At 34.4% G+C, this 26,736-nt stretch overlaps 2 protein-coding genes across 2 annotated transcripts in view; one reads left to right on the top strand and one right to left on the bottom strand.

Annotated features, from left to right (window-relative positions):
* LOC142345679 (vacuolar protein sorting-associated protein 41 homolog) overlaps positions 1 to 26,736 on the top strand; it is a 54,055-nt gene that overhangs the window by 7,936 nt on the left and 19,383 nt on the right. The gene's annotated exons all lie outside the window — the stretch shown is intronic.
* LOC142345281 (actin-6-like) lies at positions 2,749 to 24,866 on the bottom strand. The gene is made up of 5 exons (XM_075397263.1): positions 24,137 to 24,866; positions 7,450 to 7,625; positions 7,089 to 7,170; positions 3,811 to 4,035; positions 2,749 to 3,261 (listed from the first exon to the last, which is right to left on the bottom strand). The coding sequence occupies exons 1-5, from the start codon at positions 24,246 to 24,248 to the stop codon at positions 2,798 to 2,800; spliced, it is 1,059 nt and encodes a 352-aa protein (XP_075253378.1). The 5' UTR covers positions 24,249 to 24,866; the 3' UTR covers positions 2,749 to 2,797.

The following is a 26,736-nucleotide window of genomic DNA, read 5'->3' as shown; positions in this document are numbered from 1 at the left end:
ACACAGCAAAGCTGAAAAAGTCAAAATTTCTTAATGACTTCTTCCTCTCACTAACGGCGTTTGCGCGCGTGACCTCATTTTTCTCCTTCTTTAGCAATAGTTTTTAGGTCATTTGCTTTATTAGATTTTGATCATATGCGAGTTGTCTCACTCAATAAAATGACTTTTGCACTTTAAAACTTAAGTTTATTTTGAATTAGTTTAAGGTCAAAGGAACTCATATGTGTAATAAAGGTGTCTATTTAAAAGGCTTCTGTGAAATGAATTTTAACAAGCTTTATTAATTTATCGCTGAATGTTTTTATATAGCTTTTTGAGCGGCGTCAATACCTTTTTCAACTTATATCTGTATCTGTTTCCATTTTTTGCTTGATTAGATTTTTATCATGAGTGACTTCTTTAAAACTTTTGAAGTATTAAGTTTAATTTGAACTAGTTCAAGGTCGGTGTAACTCTTGTGTGTAATAAAGGTCCGTAATTAAAAAGGCTTCTGCGGAAAGAGTTTTAACGAGCTTTAATTTATCGCTGAATACTTTGTTAGATTTTTGAGCGGCGCCTATAAATTTTCAACTTATATCTGTATCTGTTTCTATCTATATTATACGGCACGCAAGTCTATTTTGCAGCTATTCAGGAAATCTACCGTCTACGTTGTTTCATTTAGTCAACTATTGCTTCTTATATAATGAGCATTTTCATTAACTATTGATAGTTTACTTATTTAATTGATGCCGTGTTTTCCAATGATCCGGTTTTTGTTGTTTGAAGTTATCATTACGCGAATATGGTCCTGGTTGACTTTGACCGCGTGTTTCCTGTGAAATTTTGGACTTCGGATTTTTTTTGCTGTTTTTATATATTGCCGTTGTTAATAGGTGCTATGTTTACTAATGCTTCTGATGTGTTGAAATCGAGATATTGATCAGAATGACTGACTTCATTCATAATTTTTATATTTGATGTTTTCACTGTTTGCTATAACTCTTTATTAATTGTTCATTTCACACTATTCTTTAAAATATTTCAAGTGCGATCTCGTGATGTTTCAGTTAGTTGGAACTTGCGTTTAGCAGCTCTGATTTTCGGAACTCTTATTTAGAGATTTTTTGTGTTTTGCTAAATGCGCCTTTTTTGTACTTGCCGTTTTTTTTGCTCTGTGTGTTTCAATGAAGAGCAATCAGTTAATATTTTTTGCAACTAAATAATTGACTTTGTTTCAATACGCAACAATTGCCTTGATGCTTTTGAGAACACTCTTCAATCCAAAATGAGCTTTTTTTGTTTATTTTTTCAATTTTGTGCTAAAAGAGTGCGTGTGTCATTTAACAGCGCGCAGTTAGAGTTGGTGGAAAGCTGCCATGAGCAATTTTTGGTTTTTGTTATATCGACAGCCTTCATCTTATATGTTTGAATGTGCTCTGTCTTTTTTTTAAAAGACGCATTAATTGTTTTATTTGCTTTAAAGTTGCTGATTTGGTGCTCATTCTATCGTTTTTTAAAAGCTTTTTTGTTTGTTTGAAGCTAAAACTAATTTTAAATGAATTCAACAGGTTTTATTCAATAATGGTATCACCTGTCAGCTTCTCTTGTATACTTATTTTTATGCACGTGTGATAGTTTTTATCGCACGCCAAGATGTAGCAGATGCATCAGATCGACCCGAGTATAGTGTATATAGACAGTAAGGACCTTATGATAAAAAATACTTAGTTGTACCAGCGTAATTATGGTTTCCTTCAAAAAATTGTTCACCTTACTTCATTTGTATCGCGTTTTTTATTACCTTTCTTTTTTTACCTGATAGCGAGATCGATTTCTGCCAGCGGTCAAATCTCCTGTCCTAGTACGAAACTAAGACAATTGTGATAGATTTTTTACAATTATAATGGTCTGCATTACCTGTGCATTTCTTTCATTTGAGCTTAGCTAATACGCTTTGATACAAAGTGAACTGTTGCAATCATTTGATAATTTTTGTACCTAAGTTTATGCTAAACAGCAGCAAATAATCCTCAAGATTGTTCTCGAGAATGCAAAGATGTTAGGTTTGTCTTAGCCTTCTATTACCTAATTAGCATCGTGTGTGGCAATGTTGAAATGACCCACTAAGTGCATTCGCAAGGCAACCAAGACCTTAAGCGTCCCTGAAAACCGTGGTCAAGCAGAGATTTAAGCAGAAAATTTAAACTGCGATTCTTTAAAGCCCAAATAAGACCCTGTATGTTTGTGAAACATGGCCATTAAAGTCGAAAGGTGATGTCAGCAGAATTCAACAGCTTCAATCAATGTCCAGTCAAACGAATTATGAAAAGTGAAATATCTTGTAAAGGCTTTGTAAAGGTACCTTGCATACGCGCTCCGATTGAAAGGAGAGCGGTTTACACTTCTTTGTTTCCTCATGGCGCCGGGAGATAGCTGGAACCAACCGACAGTGGGACCAGGAATGAACAATGTCTGGTAGGTTCAGAAAAGAGCCCAAAGATATGTCTGGAAACCGAATAACTTTAGTAGGAATCAATTGAACCAATGTTAGGAATGGCATCTTGGCAGCCTAGCCAAGCATTGGAGTTTTATTGCAAATATGGAAGAACAAGCTCAGACGATGGGTGAAGCTTAGCACTGACCGGCTAGAACTGTTTTTTTTATCTCTCTAATGAACGTAATATTGGTATTCTCTAATCGTTTAGTTTGAATTTCAATATTTTACATAAATTTATTAGCACGCGTAGAAAATTTTGCGAAGTTAGCATTTCTATCTTGGTCAGTAAAAGCTTTGATATAGTTTAAGCTGAGAGATTCAATAACTGAAATCTGCAGCACCTTTCCAAGCGGATACATCTCTGCCATCCAAAGCATAAATATTGACTGCATATCTAGTCAGTGCTGAGAGATCGGAATCAAGACGCTCCGCTAGTCCATTAAGCATGGAGTTCCCGCCTCCTAGGACAATGTTAGCCCAAAGTTGGCCTTGGATTGAAGAGTCGCAATAGTTGATTGCGTAGGATACAGCTTCGATCAAACCGACGCTTTCTATTCCATTCAGATAAGGCTGGAACAGAAGCTCTGGTGCTTTGAACTGGGCGTCGCCAATTGGGACTATGTCACCCCAACGCATCTCGTATAGGACTATGGACGCCGATTCGGTTTCGTAGTTTTGGGCAACGTAGCACACTTTGGCTTTGATGTCATCGATGATGGCTGAATCGGCACCCATTGACATCAGACTGGTGCCCTCTTCTTGTAGAAGTTTTGTCAAGTATACTGGAAGCAAACAAAAAAAGAGCGAGTTATTTCTTCTGCAAAAGTTATTAATACTTGCCCAAAAGTTATTTGCTAGTATCCCAAAAGTTACTTTTACTACCGCAAAAGTTACCACAATCGTTCTTTTTTGAGGTTGCTGCTTAAGACAAGTTGCTGTTTTCATGAGTGCCTATAACGCTATGAAGGTGGATAAATTGGGTTCTTAATTTGATGGGTCTATGCTATTGAGTCACAGAATGACTGAAATGTTTAAAAGGGGCCTGAATAACAGATACACATTAAGGAATTTTATGAGACAAAACTCATTTAGCAATTAAGTTTGGCCTTGCTCAAAAGGATGTTAGGAAAGAAATCATGTTGGTATGAGTTGTCTCATTCACGCGTTGATTGCAAACATCGGATCTTTCCACTCCTCACCTGATTGGGTACATAGTAGACTATATCCTCTCTTCACGTTATGCGCAAGTGTTCCAATAATTGCTCAAGGTACTGGAACTAAAATCTGCAAAAAATGAGATTCTTGAGATTTTGGACAAATCCGGAACTAACTTGAGATATCTTGTCCGGCGACGTCAACTTTAACAGTGGCAGAGTCAATCGGGGAGCCTTGATAGACCGGGACCACAAATGTGCCTTGGCTACCTGTCTCAATTACTAGGCCAGTCTCTCTTCCAGAGAATCGGAGTGTCATGAGAGCCGTGTTTACCAGAGTTACCGAAGGTGCGCCCATGTTCAGCATGATGGAACGCATGCGGTCCGTCATTGCACTTGCGGCTGAAATTGAAATTAACCTCGTGCTAGTTCGTTATAATTTACAAATTGTTCTGATTGAATTTATTTTTTTTTCTTCCCCGGAAATACGCGTTTTTTAAATTTAGTTCCAAATACATGAGAGTTCAATTTTTATGGTTAACATTGATTTGATAATTTTCAATCTATTGACGTTAAATAGAGTTATCAGCTTTCTACCTCGAGTTAGTTTTTCCACAGCACGAAATAAGTTTATTTAGTCCATTTTGATTAAATTTACAGGAAGTACAGACCCAAACACCACTAACGCAATTTTTGTAGACTCAAAAGGGGGCTTTTTTACTTCAAACTCCGTTGAGAGTGCTCTGTAATTAAAACTTCGCCGTTTTTTGCTAAATTTATTCGTTGATTATCAAACACGCAGCATCTATTTTTGATTTTTTTTTAATTGACAAAAAGTCAATATATATAACATTCGAATAATTAAGTGTTCTTAAAGAACAAACAGCATTAGCAGGGCTTAATTTGGACCAATCATGGACTGGTATAATACAAAAATAATTCGGATTGTAAACAGTCGGTCTTTTTTTTATAAAAAAAACACGATCTCTTCTACAATAATTAAATAACGGAACATTTCAAAAAAGCTCACTAATGATAGTTCCAATTGGGATCCTAATTAGCTCCACATTATTTTATCTAGTTGATTACTTGGAAGCTTATGGTCGTTTTGACTTTTAAAAGTATTTGATTTTCAAATAATTAATGACTTATTGAACTTTTGCCTCTATTTTTCTCTTTCTTTGGTCAACTTGTAGCTTATTATCCGCAATGAAAGAATGCTTCTTCTTTCTATTAAAATAAAATTTAATCCTTATTGAGGTTTTACCGCTTAAGTTATAGCTATTGGCTTTGATACAACTAGATTTCAAATTTTCTTAACTTTTAGTTATTTGCCCATTTTTCACGTTTTCTAGTTTTGTCACATTATCACGTTATTGGCAGTTTATATATCACAATATTGGCTTTCAAAATAAGGCACAATTGATAGTATTAAAATGCTTGAGGATATAGATTATGATTTTAATGGCGTCGACACTACTTTCTCGAAAAATTTGATTGATTTTAAATTCTCTTTTACTGCCGTTTTTACTTTGTCTTTTTAGTCGTATGAAGTTTTACTGTACAATGACCCCGTTTCATTGCCTTTTTGTGGAGGAATAGATGAGACGATCTTCTGATTTTAGTAGATAGATGATAGCTTTCATCACTCTGAAAACAAATTGTCCAAATTTAAAAAGAACACTTTTAACTTCGCAATTTTGTTCCTTTTATTGTCTGGTTGTTATCTAGTCTCGTTAATTACAGGCCAATTATGACTTTATTGTTGTCAAAAGAAGGTTTCAAAAGGGGATTAGTGTCACGCAATTAATGTTTTTAAAGAATTCGTTGACTTTACAGGCTTCGACACGAAAAAAAAGTAAATTAATTTTTGATTTTTGTCATGTTTGTCACGTTCGTTTTGTAGACATAAGACATATTCTGTATAATTTAAATTCTTATGGGCTTCTTTTGGAAGAATATACAAACCTAATTAATTTTTTATTCTGTAATTAATGGCGTTCATGTCTTTGGAAATATTTTTTTTCGAAAAAAATTTAAGTGTTACTTATTTTTGCATTTGGTTTTCCTTTTTTGTCTACTTGTTACCTAGCTTCATTAATGAGAGGTCACATAATACATTATCGGTGGTTGCATAAAGTGCGATTGAACACATTTTGATGGCCATAGTATGGCTTTACGGTTTCGAAAGCGTATTCTGCCACGTTTTATTTGATTTTTTGTTTGTTGTCTATATGTTCTTTTTGTAACCGCGTAAAAAATTGAATACCGGCAGCTCTTAATTTCTTCTATGGAAGCATTGGTAATCGTACACCTATGGGATATTTTATTTGATTTCTAATGGTTTTCATTATTCGAAATTAATTTTTTTAAAAAGAATAAGCGAATTTTTAAATTTTACTGTTTTTGTTCTTTATTGTCTAATTGTTACCAAGCCTTTTTATTGACTACTCCCTTATCTTTTCTGGTGAATTAAAAGTTATATTGTTTAATATGAGTTTTATCTGACTGTATTTTGACTTAGTTATTAAGTTTTATTTTTTAAAACGGACATGAAGTTTTTGATGTAATTAATTTTTGTTGTTGCTGTTGTTTGATTTTGCTGTTCGTCTTGACTCGCTTTCTTAATATTTGCACATCTCATCAATGTAATGCGCCATTTTTACTCCACCACAGTTATTTGCTTTGGAGACTTTCTTTTCGTTCATAGGCCAATTTTTTTTTAAAAAACTTGAATTTTTTGGTTTTTCTATGTTCCTCATTTGGTAGACAATCAAGCCAAATTTGTGGATGAGCGGGGTCGGAACCTTATGTGAGATCGCACATTACCGAGTCACCTTGTTTAATGTCAAATCACATAGGAGTGGTGTCTTTTTTCACGGATAAAAGCGCAAAAAGTTGTTAACTTTCTGTTTAAAATTTCTGCTTGTTTTCTGTGGCACATAGCTCCAATTGTTCAACTTTTTAGAAATTAGTTCTAATCTCAATTGCGTTGAGCAATTTTTGGTCACAATTAAACGATTAAATTAAACCCCGCATCGCTTTAGAAATTCGACCTATTCGACTTGTAAGGACTGCAACTACAGTTGGTTTGGCTGTTCAATCCAGAAAAAATTTGGTCAATATAAAAAAGAATTTTCATTTTTGAGCCTTTGACAATTAAATATTTAAAAAGCTCATTTTGGCATTATTTGGTGAGTTGAATCAGAACAGAGTCAGTTTAAATCAATTAACAATTGAGTAGATTACTTGTCTGTTGCTGGATATCTGTGTCCAGACTGCTGGGTGTATTTCCAAATGTAGTCCAGAACTTGAAATTTGATTTTGTCCTTGAGTCTAGATAAAGTCTGATTCGAGATAAAACACGAGGGTGGTTGCTGGCGTATAGCACAGTATGGCAAACGGTGTGACTATGGTAAGATTGTTGAATATGACATGAATTGATGCATACTTACCCAAAGGAGCGTAAGTGAGGGTAACAGGTCCTTGTGAAGGGCTGATGCGCAGCTCCTCTTCGAAAATGTGTTCCCAAACAATCTAAACATTTGTAATTATTTATAAAAAGAAAAACCAGGACACGTAGATCGATCTCTAACACGACTGAAATACGCTTCTTCATATGCTTCTAAACAACATTACCGCTGAAATAACCAATAAAGTTGCCTAGGATGCTATCTGCTCGAGCTATTTATTGTCACACTTGACTGCAACCTTTTCATTTCTAACAAAGAGTTCAAAGATATCATGTTAATGGCGGGTGAATCAGCACTGCATTGAGTTTACAAACAAAATTGAATTATGGACTTTTTACAGTACTTTCATTTTGTCCGGATATTTAATGTATCCATCTGACATTGGGTACTTGAGGTTAAGTATACTCCTATGGCTCTCTGCCTCATTTCCAACATAGATCTGCTGATTGTAAAAGCCCCAATCATTCGTTTTTGACTCTCCGATCACATTTGACATTATAGATCGTGGTCTCTCGTCTTCTAAACATTGCAACTCATCATTGACTGTTCAGAACTCCTTCTTTTTCCCCAGCGAATAAAATTTTTGTATTAGGTAAACTGTGTAAGCAAACAAAACGGACAATTTTTTGCGCGGACACTAGTTTTAAAACATACTAATAAAAGGTGCGAGGCTACATTTCAGTTTATAAATGCCATTAGAAAGGAAGAAGATTATCAATTAGAGATGAGCTCGCTCTACCGGTGAAGGGGAAACTCGATCTTGGAGTGTGAAATTTTTGATGATACAAGAAAATCTAGTTAATGCAATTGCTAACTAGAATTGAAAAAATCTGTAAAAACTGAAACATCTTTGGGGATATGTTGATTTTTTTTAATGTGCAATTTGTCTAAGGGACTTTGAATCAGAGGGCTTGTTTTGTATTAGGGAGAGGGGGCTGTCTTTTTTGAGATCTTGAAATTTCGATATCAATGAGAAGTAAAATTAGAATGGTGATTTTAATCACGCTAGAGTAAAAGGAGCGAAAACTATTGGATTCTCTTGTTTTCTGTTTTCAGAAATTCTTCCATGACTTAGAGCTTTCAAAGCGTGATAAGCAGTTAACGTCCACTGCGCATTAAGTTTCATTCGAAGCCCTGAGCTGGCTTTAGTAGTTTATTCCAAGTGCTTAGAGTGTTCCCCAGTCGAGACCAGATGGTTATCTTGCAAGATTCTGCCAGAATCTTGCAAAAACTGCCTATCTTGCAAGATTCTGGCAGAAAAATGGTTATCTTGCAAGATTCTGGCAGAAAAATGGTTATCTTGCAAGATTCTGGCAGAATCTGCCAGAATCTTGCAAGATAACCATTCGAAATCGACTGGGGTTGAACCTGCTGGGTAGGCTTAATTAAAGATGAAAACGTCACTTGTTGTTTGTGAACCTGAAAAGTTCAATTTTTCCACGGTTTTGTCATCTTCTGGAACTCAGTTAGTTGGATAATAAATTAACGCTTTTCAAGGCTCATTAAGGTCTTTTGCAAGCTATAATTCCTTCTTTTTGTGTCCGTTTTTCGTGCTCTATGTTGTTCTAATGCAAACTTAAACACCTGAAATGATAGTGATATTTGCCCTTTTTTGAGGTCATTTGAATGTTTGTTACTTTGATTTTAAACTTTTAGATCCTTAGGAGTTAATACCTTTTTTGGGCCCTGTTGATTTGTTACTGGATAGTATCTATAGCCAAGAGAACATGTTTAAACGTGTTCCGATCATGAACTGCGGCAACTTTGACTTGTTGTTTTTTATCTGTAGGGGACAATGATATTTTTTGGTGATGGAAGATTGGTTACTGGATAGTTTCTAGAGACAAAGAAATGATCGTGTTATCAGAAATTGTTGTAATTATTCATAATTTTGTGAAATTTTTTTCAATGCCGGGGCAATGAATTTTTTAGTGTGTGATTTAATAGCTGAATTTTTGGTTTTGCGGTCATAGCGTCAAGAACATTAGCGACATGCTTGTTTTTTTTTTGGTTATTTCCATATTCTGTTTTCTTTTTTTTTGGTTGCCTCTGTATGTGCATCAAGTTTTCTTCTAGCCTGCTCATAAGTTGTTATATAGATTTGAGTTAAAAAAAAATTTGGGTTTGTGTTCATAAGTATGAAGATTAAGACAAAATTGCAATGATCTTCTTTGAAGTTTTTGGAATGTTTTCATGTTCTCATACTTTCGTGTTTGTAGAGCTGAAGAATTGAATAACTTTTTTCAGCTTGAGCTTGTGCTGTCTATACAAAAATTTTTACATCACAATTTCGTCTTAAAATTTCGAAACCAGAAACTCCAGCGAATCTCGGTATTTGACACACACTGATCATGAAAGTATATAAACTACGAATGCTATTTTTCTGATTTTGTGGAGCTTTGATTGCCTGTTTGGCTGCTGTGATTGTCAATTGGTCTGCTTCTTCGGCACAGCAGTTATCAATTTTTCATTCAACTCTTCCGATTGTATTTCAGGACGCCGTAGTATGCTTTTTCATTTGGTTTTATTTTTTGATCATTTTGTTTTAATTAGGTCACGACTTTCACGTTTGCTTTTTGAGATATCTCACTCATTGTTCCAACTGAGCGGGATTTTTCATTGGTCAGCAGATTTTTGCATATGTCCAAGGAAATGGAAACAATGAAGTCTGGGCACTAAGACTTAATGTTTTGTGAAGACTTGACTTAGTGCGATAAGTTGTGAGAGTACCTCTCTTACTGTTATTGATTTGCAGTTTATCCTCCTTTTTGGAGGCTGAGTTTGCCATTTTTCGGAGCTACCTAGAAAAGTTTTGGCTGTCGTTGTGATTTTTTACGAATTGCTCTATAAAATTTTGACGGTCAAACTGATGATATTGGTCGTTGTTGTTTTTTGAAAATAGACAGAAATTTTCAAATAGTTGGTTTTGTATCTCGAATTGTTCTTTGTTGCCAATTATACCACGAAAAAATTCTTCTCTGAATGCAAAAGAGAAAATGAAAATAAACGAGTTAAATGAAAATAGCTGGCAGATTGAGAGAAAGTGGCTGCTTCAGCTTCCGCGGCTGTAGTCTTGAGAAGACCCCTAAAAACGTGAACGGAAAATTTGATGGAGTTCTGGCTATGTCTATAATCTGTCAGACATGTGCTCTAAATTTGCCCCCAATTTGGCTTCAGATTTCATCCTGAACTGACCTAACCGACAAATTAGTTCAACTGGCAAAAGTCAATTTTAGAAATGAATTTTTTTTGGGTGAGGTCGCGCGAATGAAAACAACTCGCTCTAATAAGTGCAAAAATGGCGTCGGACCCGGAATTTAACCAATCAAATAAATAATGAACGCAGACAAGCTGATTTGAAGCGAGATGTAAAAATTTGATATCAATGAGAAGGCCGATTAGAATGTTGATTCTGATCAGGCTATAATGAAAGGAAGGAAAATTATGGGTTTCTCGTTTTTTGTTTTCAAAAGTTCTTTCATGACTTAAGAGCTCTCAAAACGTAATGAACAGGTAACGCCCAGTGGTCAGTAAGTTTCACTGGAAAACCGGAGCTGGCTTTAGTAGTTTATTTCATGTGCCTAGAGTGCTGAAACTGGTGGGTAGGCTGATTTCAAGATGAAAAGGTCACATAATTCCGAGCCTAAAAGGTTCGATTTTTCATGGTCTTTGACATTTTCTGGAATTTGGTTAGTTGGATGTTAGTTTAACGCTTTTCGAAGTTTGTTAATGTCTTTCGGTAGCTATAATTTGTTTTTATGTCCGTTTTTCGTGCTTAATGCTGTTTTAATACAAACTTAAACACCTAAATTGTTTAAACTTAAACAAAGTCAAAATGATTAAACTTAAACACAAACTTAATGCAAACTTGAACATCTAAAATGATAGTGATTTCTGACAATTTTGATTCTTTAGCATACTTTTGTTCTTTTTAATTTAATTTTTCGATCCTTAGGAGTCAATAACCTTTTGGGACTTGTGGATGTGTAACTGGGTTGTATCTAAAGCCGATGCATTAATTTTGAACGGTTTCTTTTAACTGTGGCAATTTGGAATTTTTACAGCTGGACGATTGGTTAATGGATAGTGTCTAGTGTCAGAGAAATATGATCTTATTAGATTTTCATAAAATTATGATCAAAACCTTTTCATAATTTTATGAAATTCGTTTTTTCACTTTTTGGGTGCAATGAAGCTTTTCAATGTGTTTTAGTGGCTGAGTTTTTGGTTTCGAGGGCATAGCGAACATTTTCATTTTTCTTGTACTCTTGGTTATTTCCAATTTTTTATTTCTCTTCTGTTTGCCTCTGTATGTGCGGCAAGTTTTCTGCTAGCATGCAAGATAGTTGTTTTTATAAAATTGTGTAAGATAACTTGGTTTGGCTTTCATAAGTATGAAGAGGAAAACAAATTCGCAAATTTTTTTGGTTGAAGTTTTGGAATGTTTTCTTTCTTCCGTATTTGTGGAGCTGAAGAATTACTTAACTTTTTTCAGCTTGGTGCTGTCCATACATTAATTTTGACATCAGTTTTGTCCTAAAATTTTGGACCCAGATACTCAAGGGGATCTTGATTTTTAACACACTGATCATAAAGTTTTTAAACTTCGAATGCTTTTTTTTCTGATCCTGTGAAGATATGGTTGTCTGTTTGGCTGCTGTGATTGTCATTTGGTCTGTTGCTTGGGCACAATATTTTCGATTTTTCTTTCAACTTCGGATTGTATCTCAACACAATACTTTATGGTATGCTTTTTTCTGTTTATTTTTCGATTAGTTTATTTGTTCAGATCAAGATTCTCACCTTTGATTTTTGAGTTACCTCACTCAATGTTTCAACTGACCAGAAGCTATCATTGATTCAACAGATTTGCGAAAATGCGGTAATTCTCAAAAAGCGATGTGAAAACAATGAAGCTCGGGATCTATGAGATAATGTTTGTGAACACTTGTCTTAGTGCGGTAAATTATCAGAACTCCTGAGAATACACTGCTAACTGTTATTGGTTTTCAGCTTATTCTTCTATTTAGAGGCTGAGTTTGCCATTTTTTGAAGCTACGAAATTAGAACTTTTTTGTCACTTAGAGAAAAATTTTGGCTGTCGTTTTGAGTTTTCAGAACTGCTCTATAAAATTTTGACGGTCAAACTAATGATTTTGGTCGCTAATGTTTTTTCAAATTAGACATAATTTTCAAATAGTTGGTATTATATCTAGAATTGTTCTTTGTTGCCAATTATAACACAAAAACATTCTTCACTGAATAGAAAACAGAGAAAATGAATAATAACGAGTTAAATGAAAATAGCTGGCAGATTGAGAGAAAATTGCTGCTTTAGCTTCCGAGGCTGTAGTCTCGAAACGAAGACCGAAAAATGGGAACGGAAAATATGATAGATTTCTGGCTTTGTCTATAATCTATTACACATGTGCTCTAAATTTTGCCCCCTATTTGGCTTCAATTAGGTTAAGATTTGATCCTGAACTGACCTAACCGACAATTTAGTTCAACTGGCAAAATTTTGTTTTAAAGAAATGAATTTTTTCTGTGAGTTTACGCAAATGAATAAACAACTCGCTCTAATAAGTGTAAAAATGGCGTCAGACCCGCAATTTAACCAATGAATTACACAATGAACGCAGAAAAGCTGATTTGAAGCGAGATGGCAAAGTTTGATATCAGCGAGAAGGCAGATTAGAATGTTGACTCTGATCAGGCTATAATGAAAGGAACGAAAACTATGGGTTTCTCTTGTTTTTTGTTTTCAAAAGTTTTATGACTTAGAGCTCTCAAAACGTAATGAAAAGGTAACGCCCAGTGGGCTTTGAGTTTCGCTGGAAGCCCTGAGCTGGCTTTAGTAGTTTTTTTCAAGTTGATTTCAAGATGAAAAGGTTACCTTGAGCACGAAAGGTTCAAATTCTCATGTTCCTTGACAATTTTTGGAATTTGGTTAGTTGGATATTAATTTAACGCTTTTCAAATTTTTTTAAGGTCTTTTGGAAGCTATAATTTCTTTATGTCCCTTTTTCGTGCTTTATGTTGTTTTAATACAAACTTAAACACTTAAATTGTTTAGACTTAAATACAAAGTCAAAATGAATAAACTTAATCACAAACTTAATGCAAACTTAAACACCTAAAATGATAGTGATTTTTGCCAATTTTGAGGTCTTTTGCATACTTTCTCTTTTTTTTAATTTAGATTTTTCGATTCTTAGGAGGCAGTAAACTTTTTTGGACTTGTGGGTGTGTTACTGCGTTGTATCGAGAACCGATGAATTAATTTGGAACTGTTTCCTATTATGAACTGTGGCAATTGGGAACTTTAGAGCTGGAAGATTGGTTACTGGATATTGTTTAGCTTCAGAGAAATACGATCTTATCAGAATTTTTCAAACCTTTTCATATTTTTATGGAATTGGTTTTTTCACTTTGTCGGGGGCAATTGTATTTATCAATACGCGTTTTAGTGGTTGAATTCCTGGTTTCACGGACATAGCGAACATATGCAAATTTCTTATACTCTTGGTTATTTCCAACTTTTTATTTCTTTTCTGTTTGACTCTGTATGTGACTCAAGTTTTCTGCTAGCATGCAAGTTAGTAGTTATATAAAATTGAGTAAGAGAAACTGGGTTTGGCATTCATAAATTTGAAGAAAACAATTTCGCAATGATATTCTTATTTGAAGTGCTTATTTGATAATGCTTTTTTCTGATTCTGTGAAGCTATGATTGTCTGTTTGGCTGCTGTGATTGTCATTTGGTCTTTTGCTTGGGCACAATATTTTCGATTTTTCTTTCAACTTCGGATTGTATCTCAATACAATACTTTATGGTATGCTTTTTTCTGTTTATTTTTCGATTAGTTTATTTGTTCAGATCAAGATTCTCACCTTTGATTTTTGAGTTACCTCACTCAATGTTTCAACTGACCAGAAGCTATCATTGATTCAACAGATTTGCGAAAATGCGGTAATTCTCAAAAAGCGATGTGAAAACAATGAAGCTCGGGATCTATGAGATAATGTTTGTGAACACTTGTCTTAGTGCGGTAAATTATCAGAACTCCTGAGAATACACTGCTAACTGTTATTGGTTTTCAGCTTATTCTTCTATTTAGAGGCTGAATTTGCCATTTTTTGAAGCTACGAAATTAGAACTTTTTTGTCACTTAGAAAAATTTTGGCTGTCGTTTTGAGTTTTCAGAACTGCTCTATAAAATTTTGGCTGTCGTTTTGAGTTTTCAGAACTGCTCTATAACGGTCAAACTAATGATTTTGGTCGCTAATGTTTTTTCAAATTAGACATAAGTTTTCAAATAGTTGGTATTATATCTCGAATTGTTCTTTGTTGCCAATTATACCACAAAAACATTGTTCACTGAATAGAAAACAGAAAATGAAAGTTAACGAGTTAAATGAAAATAGCTGGCAGATTGAGAGAAAATTGCTGCTTTAGCTTCCGAGGCTGTAGTCTCGAAACGAAGACCAAAAAATGGGAACGGAAAATATGATAGATTTCTGGCTTTGTCTATAATCTATTACACATGTGCTCTAAATTTTGCCCCCTATTTGGCTTCAATTAAGTTAAGATTTGATCCTGAACTGACCTAACCGACAATTTAGTTCAACTGGCAAAATTTTGTTTTAAAGAAATGAATTTTTTCTGTGAGTTTACGCAAATGAATAAACAACTCGCTCTAATAAGTGTAAAAATGGCGTCAGACCCGCAATTTAACCAATGAATTACACAATGAACGCAGAAAAGCTGATTTGAAGCGAGATGGAAAAGTTTGATATCAGCGAGAAGGCAGATTAGAATGTTGACTCTGATCAGGCTATAATGAAAATGATCAGGCTATAATGAAAGGAACGAAAACTATGGGTTTCTCTTGTTTTTTGTTTTCAAAAGTTTTATGACTTAGAGCTCTCAAAACGTAATGAAAAGGTAACGCCCAGTGGGCTTTGAGTTTCGCTGGAAGCCCTGAGCTGGCTTTAGTAGTTTATTTCAAGTGCCTAGAGTGCTGAAGCTGCTGGGTAGGCTTATTTCAAGATGAAAAGGTTACCTTGAGCACGAAAGGTTCAATTTCTCATGATCCTTGACAATTTCTGGAATTTGGTTAGTTGGATATTAATTTAACGCTTTTCAAATTTTTTTAAGGTCTTTTGGAAGCTATAATTTTTTTATGTCCTTTTTTCGTGCTTTATGTTGTTTTAATACAAACTTAAACACTTAAATTGTTTAGACTTAAACACAGTCAAAATGAATAAACTTAATCACAAACTTAATGCAAACTTAAACACCTCTAAAATGATAGTGATTTTTGCCAATTTTGAGGTCTTTTGCATACTTTCACTTTTTTTTTAATTTAGATTTTTCAATTATTAGGAGGCACTAAACTTTTTTGGACTTGTGGGTGTGTTACTGGGTTGTATCGAGAGCCGATGAATTAATTTGGAACTGTTTCCTATTATGAACTGTGGCAGTTGGGAACTTTAGAGCTGGAAGATTGGTTACTGGATATTTTTTAGCTTCAGAGAAATACGATCTTATCAGAATTTTTCATACCTTTTCATATTTTTATGGAATTGGTTTTTTCACTTTGTCGGGGGCAATTGTATTTATCAATACGCGTTTTAGTGGTTGAACTCCTGGTTTCACGGACATAGCGAACATATGCAAATTTCTTATACTCTTGGTTATTTCCAACTTTTTATTTCTTTTCTGTTTGACTCTGTATGTGACTCAAGTTTTCTGCTAGCATGCAAGTTAGTAGTTATATAAAATTGAGTAAGAAAAACTGGGTTTGGCATTCATAAATTTGAAGAAAACAATTTGGCAATGATATTCTTATTTGAAGTGCTTATTTGATAATGCTTTTTTTTCTGATTCTGTGAAGCTATGATTGTCTGTTTGGCTGCTGTGATTGTCATTTGGTCTGCTGCTTGGGCACAATGTTTTCAGTTTTTCATTCAACTGTTCGGATTGTATCAATACAATACTTTATGGTATGCTTTTTTCTTTTTAGTTTTCGATCAGTTTTTTTTTACTTAGATCGCGATTTTCACCGTTGATTATATTGAGTTACTTTACTCAATGTGTTCAACAGATTTGCGAAAATGCGCTAATTGTCAAAAAGCGATGTGAAAACAATGAAGCTCGGGATCTAAGAGATATTGTTTGTGAACACTTGTCTTAGTGCGGTAAATTATCAGAACTCCTGAGAGTACACTGCTAACTGTTATTAGTTTTCAGCTTATTCTTCTATTTAGAGGCTGAGTTTGCCATTTTTTGATGCTACAAAATTAGAAATTTTTTTTCACTTCGAGAAATTTTCGCTGCCGTTGTGATTTTTAACGAATTGCTCTATGAAAATTGGACGGTCGACCTAATTATTTTGGTCGTGATTGTTTTTTTTTGAAATCGACAGAAATTTTCAAATTGTTAGTATTTTATCTCGAACTGTTCTTAACATTTTTTTTCACTGAATGGAAAATAGATAAAATGAAGATAAACAAGTAAATGAAAATAGCTGGCAGATTGAAAATTGCTGCTTTAGCTTCCGAGGCTTTAGTCTCAAAAGGAAGACCTAAAAAGCGGGAACGGAAAATTTGATAGACTTCTGGCTCGAAATAAAGACCTAAAAAAACGGGAACGGAAGATTTGATAGAATTCTGGCTATGTCTATAATTTGTCACACATGTGCTCTAAATTGAGCCTCAATTTGGCTTCATTTAGGATAAGATTTTATCCTGAACTGACCCTACCGACAATTTAGTTCAACTGGCAAGTCAGTTTTAGAGAAATGACTTTTTTTTGGTGAGTTCACGCGAATGAATAAACAACTCGCTCTAATAAGTGTAAAAACGGCGTCAGACCCGGAATTTAACCAATCAATTAAACTATGAACGCAGAGCAGCTGATTTGAAGCGAGATGTCAAAATTTGATATCAAGGAGAAGGCAGGTTAAAATGTTGATTCTGATCAGGCTATAATCAAAGGAACAAAAATTACGGGTTTCTTTTGTTTTCTGTTTTCAAAAGTTCTTGACTTAAGAGCTCTCAAAACGGAATAACAGGTAACGCCCATTGAGCATTGTTTCGCTGGAAAACTTGAGCTGGCTTTAGTAGTTTAATTCAAGTGCCTAGAGTGCTTAAACTGCTGGGTAGGCTGATTTCAAGATGAAAAGGTCACATGGTTCTGAGCCCAAAAAGTTCAATTTTTCATCGTCTTTGACATTTTCTGGAATTTGATTAGTTGGATATTAATTTAACGCTTTTCGATGTTTATTAAGGTCTTTTGGAATCTATAATCTGTTTTTATGTCCCTTTTTCGTGCTTTATGTTGTTTTAATACAAACTTAAAGACTTAAATTGTTTAGACTTAAACACAAAGTCAAAATGAATAAACTTAATCACAAACTTAATGCAAACTTAAACACCTAAAATGATAGTGATTTTTGCCAATTTTGAGGTCTTTTGCATACTTTGCTCTTTTTTAATTTAGATTTTTGATCCTTAGGAGGCAATAACTTTTTGGGACTTGTGGGCGTGTTACTGGGTTGTATCTCGAGCCGGTGAATTAATTTTTGAACGGTTTCTTATTAACTGTGGCAATTTGGAACTTAGAGCTGGAAGATTGGTTACTGGATAGTGTCTGGTGTCAGAGAAATATGACTTATCAGATTTTCATAAAATTATGATCAAAACCTTTTCATAGTTTTATGAAATTTGTTTTTTTTTTGTTGGGTGCAATGAAACTTTTCAATGTATGTTTTAGTGGCTGAATTTTTGATTTTGCGGACATAGCGAACATATGCAAATTTCTTGTACTCTTGGCTATTTCCAATTTTTATTTCTCTTTTCTGTTTGCCCCTGTATGTGCAGCAAGTTTTCTGCTAGCATGCAGGTTACTTATTATATGAAATTGAGTATGAAAACTTGGTTTGGCATTCATAAGTATGAAGAGGAAAACAAATTCGCTGTGATTTTCTTGTTTGAAGTTTTTGGAATATTTTCATACTTCCATGTTTTTGGAGCTGAAGAATTAGGTAACTTTTTTGGCATGGTGCTGTCCATACAATAATTTTTTAAATCAGTATTGTCTCTAAATTTTGGACCCAGATACTCAAGGGAATTTTATGTTTTAACACACTGATCATAAAAGTATTTACACTTGGAATGCTATTTTTTCTGATTCTGTGAAGCTACGTTTGTCTGTTTGGCTGCTGTGATTGTCATTTAGTCTGCTACTTGGGCACAATATTTTCGTTTTTTCATTCAACTGTTCGGATTGTATCAATACAATACTTTATGGCATGCTTTTTTCTTTTTAGTTTTCGATCAGTTTTTTTTACTTAGATCACGATTTTCACCTTTAATTATTGAGTTACCTTACTCAATGTTTCAATTGCGGTAATTGTCAAAAAGCGATGTCAAAACAATGAAGCCGGGCTTAGACATAATGTCTGTGGAGACTTGTCTTAGTGCGGTATATTATCAGAGATCCCGAGAGTACACTGCTAACTGTTTTTGGCTTTCAGCTGATTGTCCTATTTAGAGGCTGAGTTTTCCTTTTTTTGAAGCTACGAAATTTGAACACTTTTGTTTATAAGAAAAAGTGGGGCTGGCGCTGGGATTTGGGCGAGTTGTTCTATAATAGTTTGACGGTCTACCTAATGATTTTGGTTGATATATTTTTTTAAAAAAATAGACAGCAGCTTTCAATTTGTTGGTATTCTATCTCGAATTGTTCTTTGTTACCAATTATACCATAAAAACTCTCTTCACTAAATGGAAACTAAATAAAATGAAGATGAACGAATGTAAGAACAGAGCTGACAGATTGATAAAATTGCTGCTTTGGCCTTCAAGGCTGTAGTCTCAAAAGAAAGACCTAAAAATTGGAAGTGAAGATTTGATAGAATTTCGACCATGTCTAAAATCTGTCACACTCATCTGCTCTAATTTTACCCTCAATTAGGCTTCAATTAGGTTAAGATATTATCCTTAACTAACCTAACTGTCAATTAAGTTCAACTAGCAAACTCATTTTTGGAGAAATGACATAATATTTTGAGAGTGACCTAAGTCGTGTGCCATCAATAAGCTATATTCACGCGAATGAATAAACAATAAGTATAAATAAGGCGGCAGAACCACAATTTATTCAGTTAATAGCGGGAATGAATGCGGAAAAGCTGATTCGAAACGAGATGTCAGAACAAAATGATTGACGATGAAATATAAAAACATCATAAGAGTCCTGAAATACAAACCAAAGAACTGAATGAATAATGAATACTAAAGACTCTTCGAGCTGTTCAATTGAACATTAAATAGCTTTGCAAACATTTTCTTCCCCCCAAATACATTTCCGTCCTCCCAAACCCTTTCATTTCCTGATTTCCATTCCCTCAACCTATTTTCCTTGATGCGCTTTATTTTTGTTGATTTTATTGAAGAAGTCAAAAGTTGTTGACTTTCAATTCAGTATTATTTATGGTAAGGGATTTCCCGTTTTTGACCATAACTTGTGTGCCCATGGTGCGAATTGTAATGTATATATAGAGCTTTATTTGCTACCATTAGTGCGACTCTCAAAAATACAAATATTGTTGAAAACTTGTTTTTGTATGCTTAACTAAGGCCGAAGAGCATAAATATTAGGGTGTTGTCTACCTAAATTTTTAGAGGTCTAAGTCGCGCAAAACGTAGAACTTTTAAGTAAGCATCTGAAAAAATCTTGACTGGACTTATAAGAGATAAACGGAGGTAGGATACACTTAGGATCAATTAATTATTGAGTTACCTTACTCAATGTTTCAATTGCGGTAATTGTCAAAAAGCGATGTCAAAACAATGAAGCCGGGCTTAGACATAATGTCTGTGGAGACTTGTCTTAGTGCGGTATATTATCAGAGATCCCGAGAGTACACTGCTAACTGTTATTGGTTTTCAGCTTATTGTCCTATTTAGAGGCTAAGTTTTCCTTTTTTAAGCTACGAATTGTGAACACTTTTTGTTTATAAGAAAAAGTGGGGCTGGCGCTGGGATTTGGGCGAGTTGTTCTCTAATAGTTTGACGGTCTACCTAATGATTTTGGTTGTTATATTTTTTTAAAAAATAGACAGGAGCTTTCAATTTGTTGGTATTCTATCTCGAATTGTTCTTTGTTACCAATTATACCACAAAAACTCTCTTCACTAAATGGAAACTAAATAAAATCAAGATGAACGAATAAAAGAACAGAGCTGACAGATTGATAAAATTGCTGCTTTGGCCTTCAAGGCTGTAGTCTCAAAAGAAAGACCTAAAAATTGGAAAAGAAGATTTGTTAGAATTTTGACCATGTCTAAAATCTGCCACACTCATCTGCTCTAATTTTACCCTCAATTAGGTTAAGATATTATCCTCAACTAACCTAACTGTCAATTAAGTTCAACTAGCAAACTCATTTTTGGAGAAATGACATATCATTTTGAGAGTGAGCTAAGTCGTGTGCCATCAATAAGCTATATTCACGCGAATGAATAAACAATAAGTATAAATAAGGCGGCAGACCCACAATTTATTCAGTTAATAGCAGGAATGAATGCAGAAAAGCTGATTCGAAACGAGATGTCAGAACAAAATGATTGACGATGAAATATAAAAACATCATTAGAGTCCTGAAATACAAACCAAAGAACTGAATGAATAATGAATACTAAAGACTCTTCGAGCTGTTCAATTGAACATTAAATAGCTTTGCAAACATTTTCTTCCCCCCAAATACATTTCCGTCCTCCCAAACCCTTTCATTTCCTGATTTCCATTCCCTCAACCTATTTTCCTTGATGCGCTTTATTTTTGTTGATTTTATTGAAGAAGTCAAAAGTTGTTGACTTTCAATTCAATATTATTTATGGTAAGGGATTTCCCGTTTTTAACCATAACTTGTGTGCCCATGGTGCGAATTGTAATGTATATATAGAGCTTTATTTGCTACCATTAGTGCGACTCTCAAAAATACAAATATTGTTGAAAACTTGTTTTTGTATGCTTAACTAAGGCCGAAGAGCATAAATATTAGGGTGTTGTCTACCTAAATTTTTAGAGGTCTAAGTCGCGCAAAACGTAGAACTTTTAAGTAAGCATCTGAAAAAATCTGACTGGACATATAAGAGATAAACGGAGGTAGGATACACTTAGGGTCAATTAGTTATTGAGTTACCTTACTCAATGTTTCAATTGCGGTAATTGTCAATAAGCAATGTCAAAACAAGGAAGCCGGGCTTAGACATATGTCTGTGGAGACTTGTCTTAGTGCGGTATATTATCAGAGATCCCGAGAGTACACTGCTAACTGTTATTGATTTTCAGCTTATTGTCCTATTTAGAGGCTGAGTTTTCCTTTTTTGAAGCTACGAAATTTGAACACTTTTTGTTTATAAGAAAAAGTGGGGCTGGCGCTGGGATTTGGGCGAGTTGTTCTATAATAGTTTGACGGTCTACCTAATGATTTTGGTTGTTATATTTTTTTTAAAAAATAGACAGCAGCTTTCAATTTGTTGGTATTCTATCTCGAATTGTTCTTTGTTACCAATTATACCAGAAAAACTCTCTTCACTAAATGGAAACTAATTAAAATGAAGATGAACGAATAAAAGAACAGAGCTGACAGATTGATAATATTGCTGCTTTGGCCTTCAAGGCTGTAGTCTCAAAAGAAAGACCTAAAAATTGGAAGTGAAGATTTGTTAGAATTTCGACCATGTCTAAAATCTGTCACAATCATCTGCTCTAATTTTACCCTCAATTAGGCTTCAATTAGGTTAAGATATTATCCTCAACTAACCTAACTGTCTATTAAGTTCAACTAGCAAACTCATTTTTGGAGAAATGACATATTATTTTGAGAGTGAGCTAAGTCGTGTGCCATCAATAAGCTATATTCACGCGAATGAATAAACAATAAGTATAAATAAGGCGGCAGACCCACAATTTATTCAGTTAATAGCAGGAATGAATGCAGAAAAGCTGATTCGAAACGAGATGTCAGAACAAAATGATTGACGATGAAATATAAAAACATCATTAGAGTCCTGAAATACAAACCAAAGAACTGAATGAATAATGAATACTAAAGACTCTTCGAGCTGTTCAATTGAACATTAAATAGCTTTGCAAACATTTTCTTCCCCCCAAATACATTTCCGTCCTCCCAAACCCTTTCATTTCCTGATTTCCATTCCCTCAACCTATTTTCCTTGATGCGCTTTATTTTTGTTGATTTTATTGAAGAAGTCAAAAGTTGTTGACTTTCAATTCAATATTATTTATGGTAAGGGATTTCCCGTTTTTGACCATAACTTGTGTGCCCATGGTGCGAATTGTAATGTATATATAGAGCTTTATTTGCTACCATTAGTGCGACTCTCAAAATTACAAATATTGTTGAAAACTTGTTTTTGTATGCTTAACTAAGGCCGAAGAGCATATTAGGGTGTTGTCTACCTAAATTTTTAGAGGTCTAAGTCGCGCAAAACGTAGAACTTTTAAGTTAGCATCTGAAAAAATCTGACTGGACATATAAGAGATAAACGGAGGTAGGATACACTAGCATTGAAAGACTTTTATCTACGCAAGAGCCCAATTCCGAGCTTAGAAAGGTGTAATTTACCACATGAATTGAGAGGAAGACAAAACTAATCGAAATTGTCAAAAAGAACTTTTCAAAATGCTGCCAAAAAATTGCAAACGTTGTTAATTTGTCTGATCTATCTGACACTGAAGTCTTCAAAACCGATGATTTCTCGCCAAAGTTTACAGAACAACTAAGTTAGAGGCTAGTCAAAAGTTGGTCGGAGATATGGAGACAATTAGAGGCAATAACGATAGAAAATGTTAACAAATTTGAAAAAAGGAGTTGTTTTTGCTGCAAAAATAATTAAAAAATTTGAGTCTTTTCCTTTTGTGCCCCCCCCCCCCCTCCATCCAGCTTAGTGGGCGCATGTTATTTGCACCCCCCAGACCCTCGTGCCATATTTGTACATGATGATTTACTATGCAATGGCACGTTCTCGGTAAATGGGGGGCGCATAACTTACTGGGGGGGGGGGGGGTACAAACGGAATCGTTAACCCATTTTTTAATGAAATATAATTGACCCCCGAAATAACAAAAATTTTCAAAAAATAATTTGAAAATACATAGCAAAATTCACTATCATTTTTAAGTTTGCACCACCAAGGAATTCCGAGGAACTCTAGGAACAGCTTTGGAACTAAGTCAGGGAGAAATGTGAAGGCATCGAGATATGACCTTCTTTGAGTTGTAAAAACCAAGAGAAGGTCGATAACAGCTAAATCTATCAAACCTAGTAATCGCAATAAATTAATTAAAAATGAACATAATAAATAAGTAAAGACGCATAGAAAAAAAACAAGGAATCAAAATGTTGTGAAAATAATTGTAGTCTCAGTGTTACCAAAAAGTTGAAGTAATTGTTTATCGATTACTTCCTCGATTTATGTTGTAATCTTAGACAGTACTCTCCGGTAGCTGTTTTCGTTAAATTTAAATGAAGTTTTATAGTAGAAACAGCTAAAATTAATCTAGCTTGTGGCGCATTAAATTGTTATTAGTTGAAAATGACACGAAAGCTATTTCATGAATTTTGAACCTCTCCTCGTTTTAACAACCGTAAACGCTTGAAATGAAAGATATATTTTCTGTGGAAGAACCTATTTGATCAATTTGTTTGTTGTATGTGATTGAAGTGTATTTAAAATGTTCATAAAATGTACATGCGAAGTGTGAAAAGGTTTGTAATTTGAGAAACTTCTAAGCCTCATTTTTTTTTCGAGAAACGGTAAATTGAAGAAATATCTTCAGCAATCGATTCAGTTTTGCTAGAGCATCTCAACTATCTCTTTTCCGCGAAAGATATAATTCAGCCAAAATTGACGTAATACAAAAGGTGAGGCTGGCATAGAGTTCCTATCTCCATTTCGTTGGGAGTTGAAACAATAATTCAAAAAGTTTACCTGCCAAACCAGATTTCACATATCTTGATCCACTATCGATGACAATTGTTTCTTGAACGCTCACGTGAGCAAAAGCGAAACAGGTAAAAACGAAGATCGTAACTGGAATCATTTTATGCGATTATCTCTAAAAGAGTGCTTTCTTTCGGATATTTGAAAGCAACTGATATCAGCACTGTTTTTGACAAAGAATAACGTTTCATCAATAAAACTCATTTTTAACTGTTGTTATTGTCTGAACCAAATGCATAAGTACTCACTCCCCTCGTCCCCTCCAATTAGACGGTCGTTTTTGATTTATACCATTATTTGATAGCTTTCATCGTACATAATCAAGACAGACGAGCGCCTCTTTGTAGTAAAAAAAAGTTGAGTAAAGTTTAAACTAATTATTGCGGTTGAATACAAAGTTCACTAAAGTGCTGGGCAGTCTTCGAGGTACTATTAATCAATTTGCAAAAAAATGAACGAGCAGATTATCAACAGGCTTAGAAAAAATGTAGGCAACATTTTTGCACGTAGTCATAAACTTCTGTCTATTTTATTGAGCAGCAGTTTTGGGAGTGGCTTCTGTCTGTTAATTACTAGATATTCGATTTTTATCTTAGTATCGAACAAACTGTTACAAATGTTGCTTGAAATTAAACTTTTTGCTACTTTGAAAAGTTCAATCGGGTACAAGGTAGTTTTAGTCCAACTGTTTTGACTAAAAGTTGTGAAATAAGTTGAACGGTGTCTTTAAGTGAAACCTAAGATTCTTGGTTGCAATTATGTTGCTTTCTTAGTCACTTTGTAATTTTTACTTAGATTACAAGCTAGAGAAGGCACCAAGACTTTCTCCAATATCGGCTATTCTCGCCTGTGGATTGGATTTAATAAAAGTCAGACGTGCATAATTTTGAAAATATGCGCCGCAATTTCTTTGTTTGAATTTCGCTCGCTCACAAAAGTGATGCGAAGTATAACAGAAATATCACCTCGAACTTACAAAAACTTATCAAGTGGACAGCAAATTGCAGCACATTTTGATCAACTTCAAAAGAATCCGCGGTATTTCTAAGACAGTTGAAGGCTAACCAGACTTAGAGGACCGTTGCAAGAGTTGAATTGTTGTAAGATATTGACAACTCTTAAATTTCGCGAAATTCTGGACTTTTTAAGTCTCCAATCCGAAAAATTAGTCTAAAGTAGCGTTAATTCTACGAGAGTGTGATTGATTTTAAAACTCGAGCAATTTTGGTAAACATGTGTATCTTTTTTATGCAAAATTTTTGCTTGACCTTCTTGAACATTCTTTCGATTTCACTTTTTCACGCTCGGCTTTTTGATTTTTTAGAGAGGTTGTGTGAAGTCAAAAATTAAGTCCTAAAATAAAGCCGCTTGTGAGCGATGAACGTACATACCCCTTGTAGCGTCAACCCTCGTCCGCGAGGTCGCGGGTTCGACGGAAGTCGGTTTGTTTGTTCACTTGAGGCAATTTGATTTTTTTGTACTGTTTTTTTCTCGTGTTTTTTGTTTGTTTCCTAAATTTTTGTCGGAATCAATTCTAAGTCTGGTCTTTTGTTTTGTCTAAAAATTCTTTCAATCCGTAGCTCATGATTTGTCCTGCTATTTTAAAATTTGATTACATAAATCACCACTTTCACTTCTAAATTACCTCATTCACTGTTTCCAGTGAATGGAATTTAGAATTCATTCAGAAAATTTACGCAAATACAGTCAAAGTCAAAATGCGAAACCAAAAGAAGGGATAAACCAATGAAGCCTAATTATATTACTTTTTCACACTTTAGCCTGTCAATTTTTCCAAACTGTTTCAATATCAACGTCATTCAGTGGGGTTAACGGCGGCTATTTTCCGGCAATATGCCGGCTGTGTTTTGCGAATGTTCCATATTTGCTCTTGTTGCTACTTTTTCTTTTCGTCGTATTTTGACAGGTCCTGTGATGTATGTTCTTTCACATTCTTCTCTGCTTAATCTTGTATGTAGCTAATTTTATTTAAGGCTGATTTCGTTATTTTCAAGAATTTGCTAACCTTTGGCAGTTCTTCTAGTTTTTTGTTATTGGTCCCTTTGTCGAATTAACGACATATTTTATGTTACTAAACATGTTACTCATTGTTGTGAATATTGTCAAGTTCAAAAGCGAGATATCATAAGAAAACAAAGCGCCTTATAAAACAAAGTGCTTCAAGCTATCATGGGTCTTCATGAGTTTATATTATTTGGCATAAGTATTAAGCCTCATAGCGTTCAATTAGGAAGCTGAGTTTGGCAAAAAAATCATCTAATGTAACGAAAGCTGCCTTCCAATTTGAACGTTTTTGAACATCGAAAAACGTCTTTCAATTTTTCTTCTTCCACCCCGAAGGATGTTAAGGTGGTCAATCCGGACTGGTTTCAAATGATCCGCAAACTATGTTTAAAATAGTTGAATCTGAAGTCTTTAATGTTTCGATATTTTTATAGACGATAAGTTAATAGTGTGTTCCAAAAAAAATATTTCAGGGGGAGCAGTTATTAAAGTTTTGTACGTATCGTTTGTTAAATACAGTATCAGAGTTGCTATGGAAGCTCTCACGTAGGCATATTTTTTAT

The sequence above is a fragment of the Convolutriloba macropyga genome, chromosome 9, assembly GCF_964194025.1.
Source record: "Convolutriloba macropyga chromosome 9, txConMacr16.3, whole genome shotgun sequence".
NCBI classification, from domain to species: domain Eukaryota; kingdom Metazoa; phylum Xenacoelomorpha; order Acoela; family Convolutidae; genus Convolutriloba; species Convolutriloba macropyga.
Note: the sequence above shows the minus strand (reverse complement) of the source record. Positions and strands in the feature narration are given on the sequence as shown.

Excerpts from the sequence above, each read along its gene's own strand:
- LOC142345281 (XM_075397263.1), bottom strand. The coding sequence starts at position 24,248 with ATGATTCCAGTTACGATCTTCGTTTTTACCTGTTTCGCTTTTGCTCAC. Across the intron at positions 7,626-24,136 it reads TGTGAAATCTGGTTTGGCAG|AAGACGAGAGACCACGATCT; the intron begins GTAAACTTTTTG and ends TGCAATGTTTAG. Across the intron at positions 3,262-3,810 it reads CGCCGGACAAGATATCTCAA|TATACTTGACAAAACTTCTA; the intron begins GTTAGTTCCGGA and ends GTTTGCTTCCAG.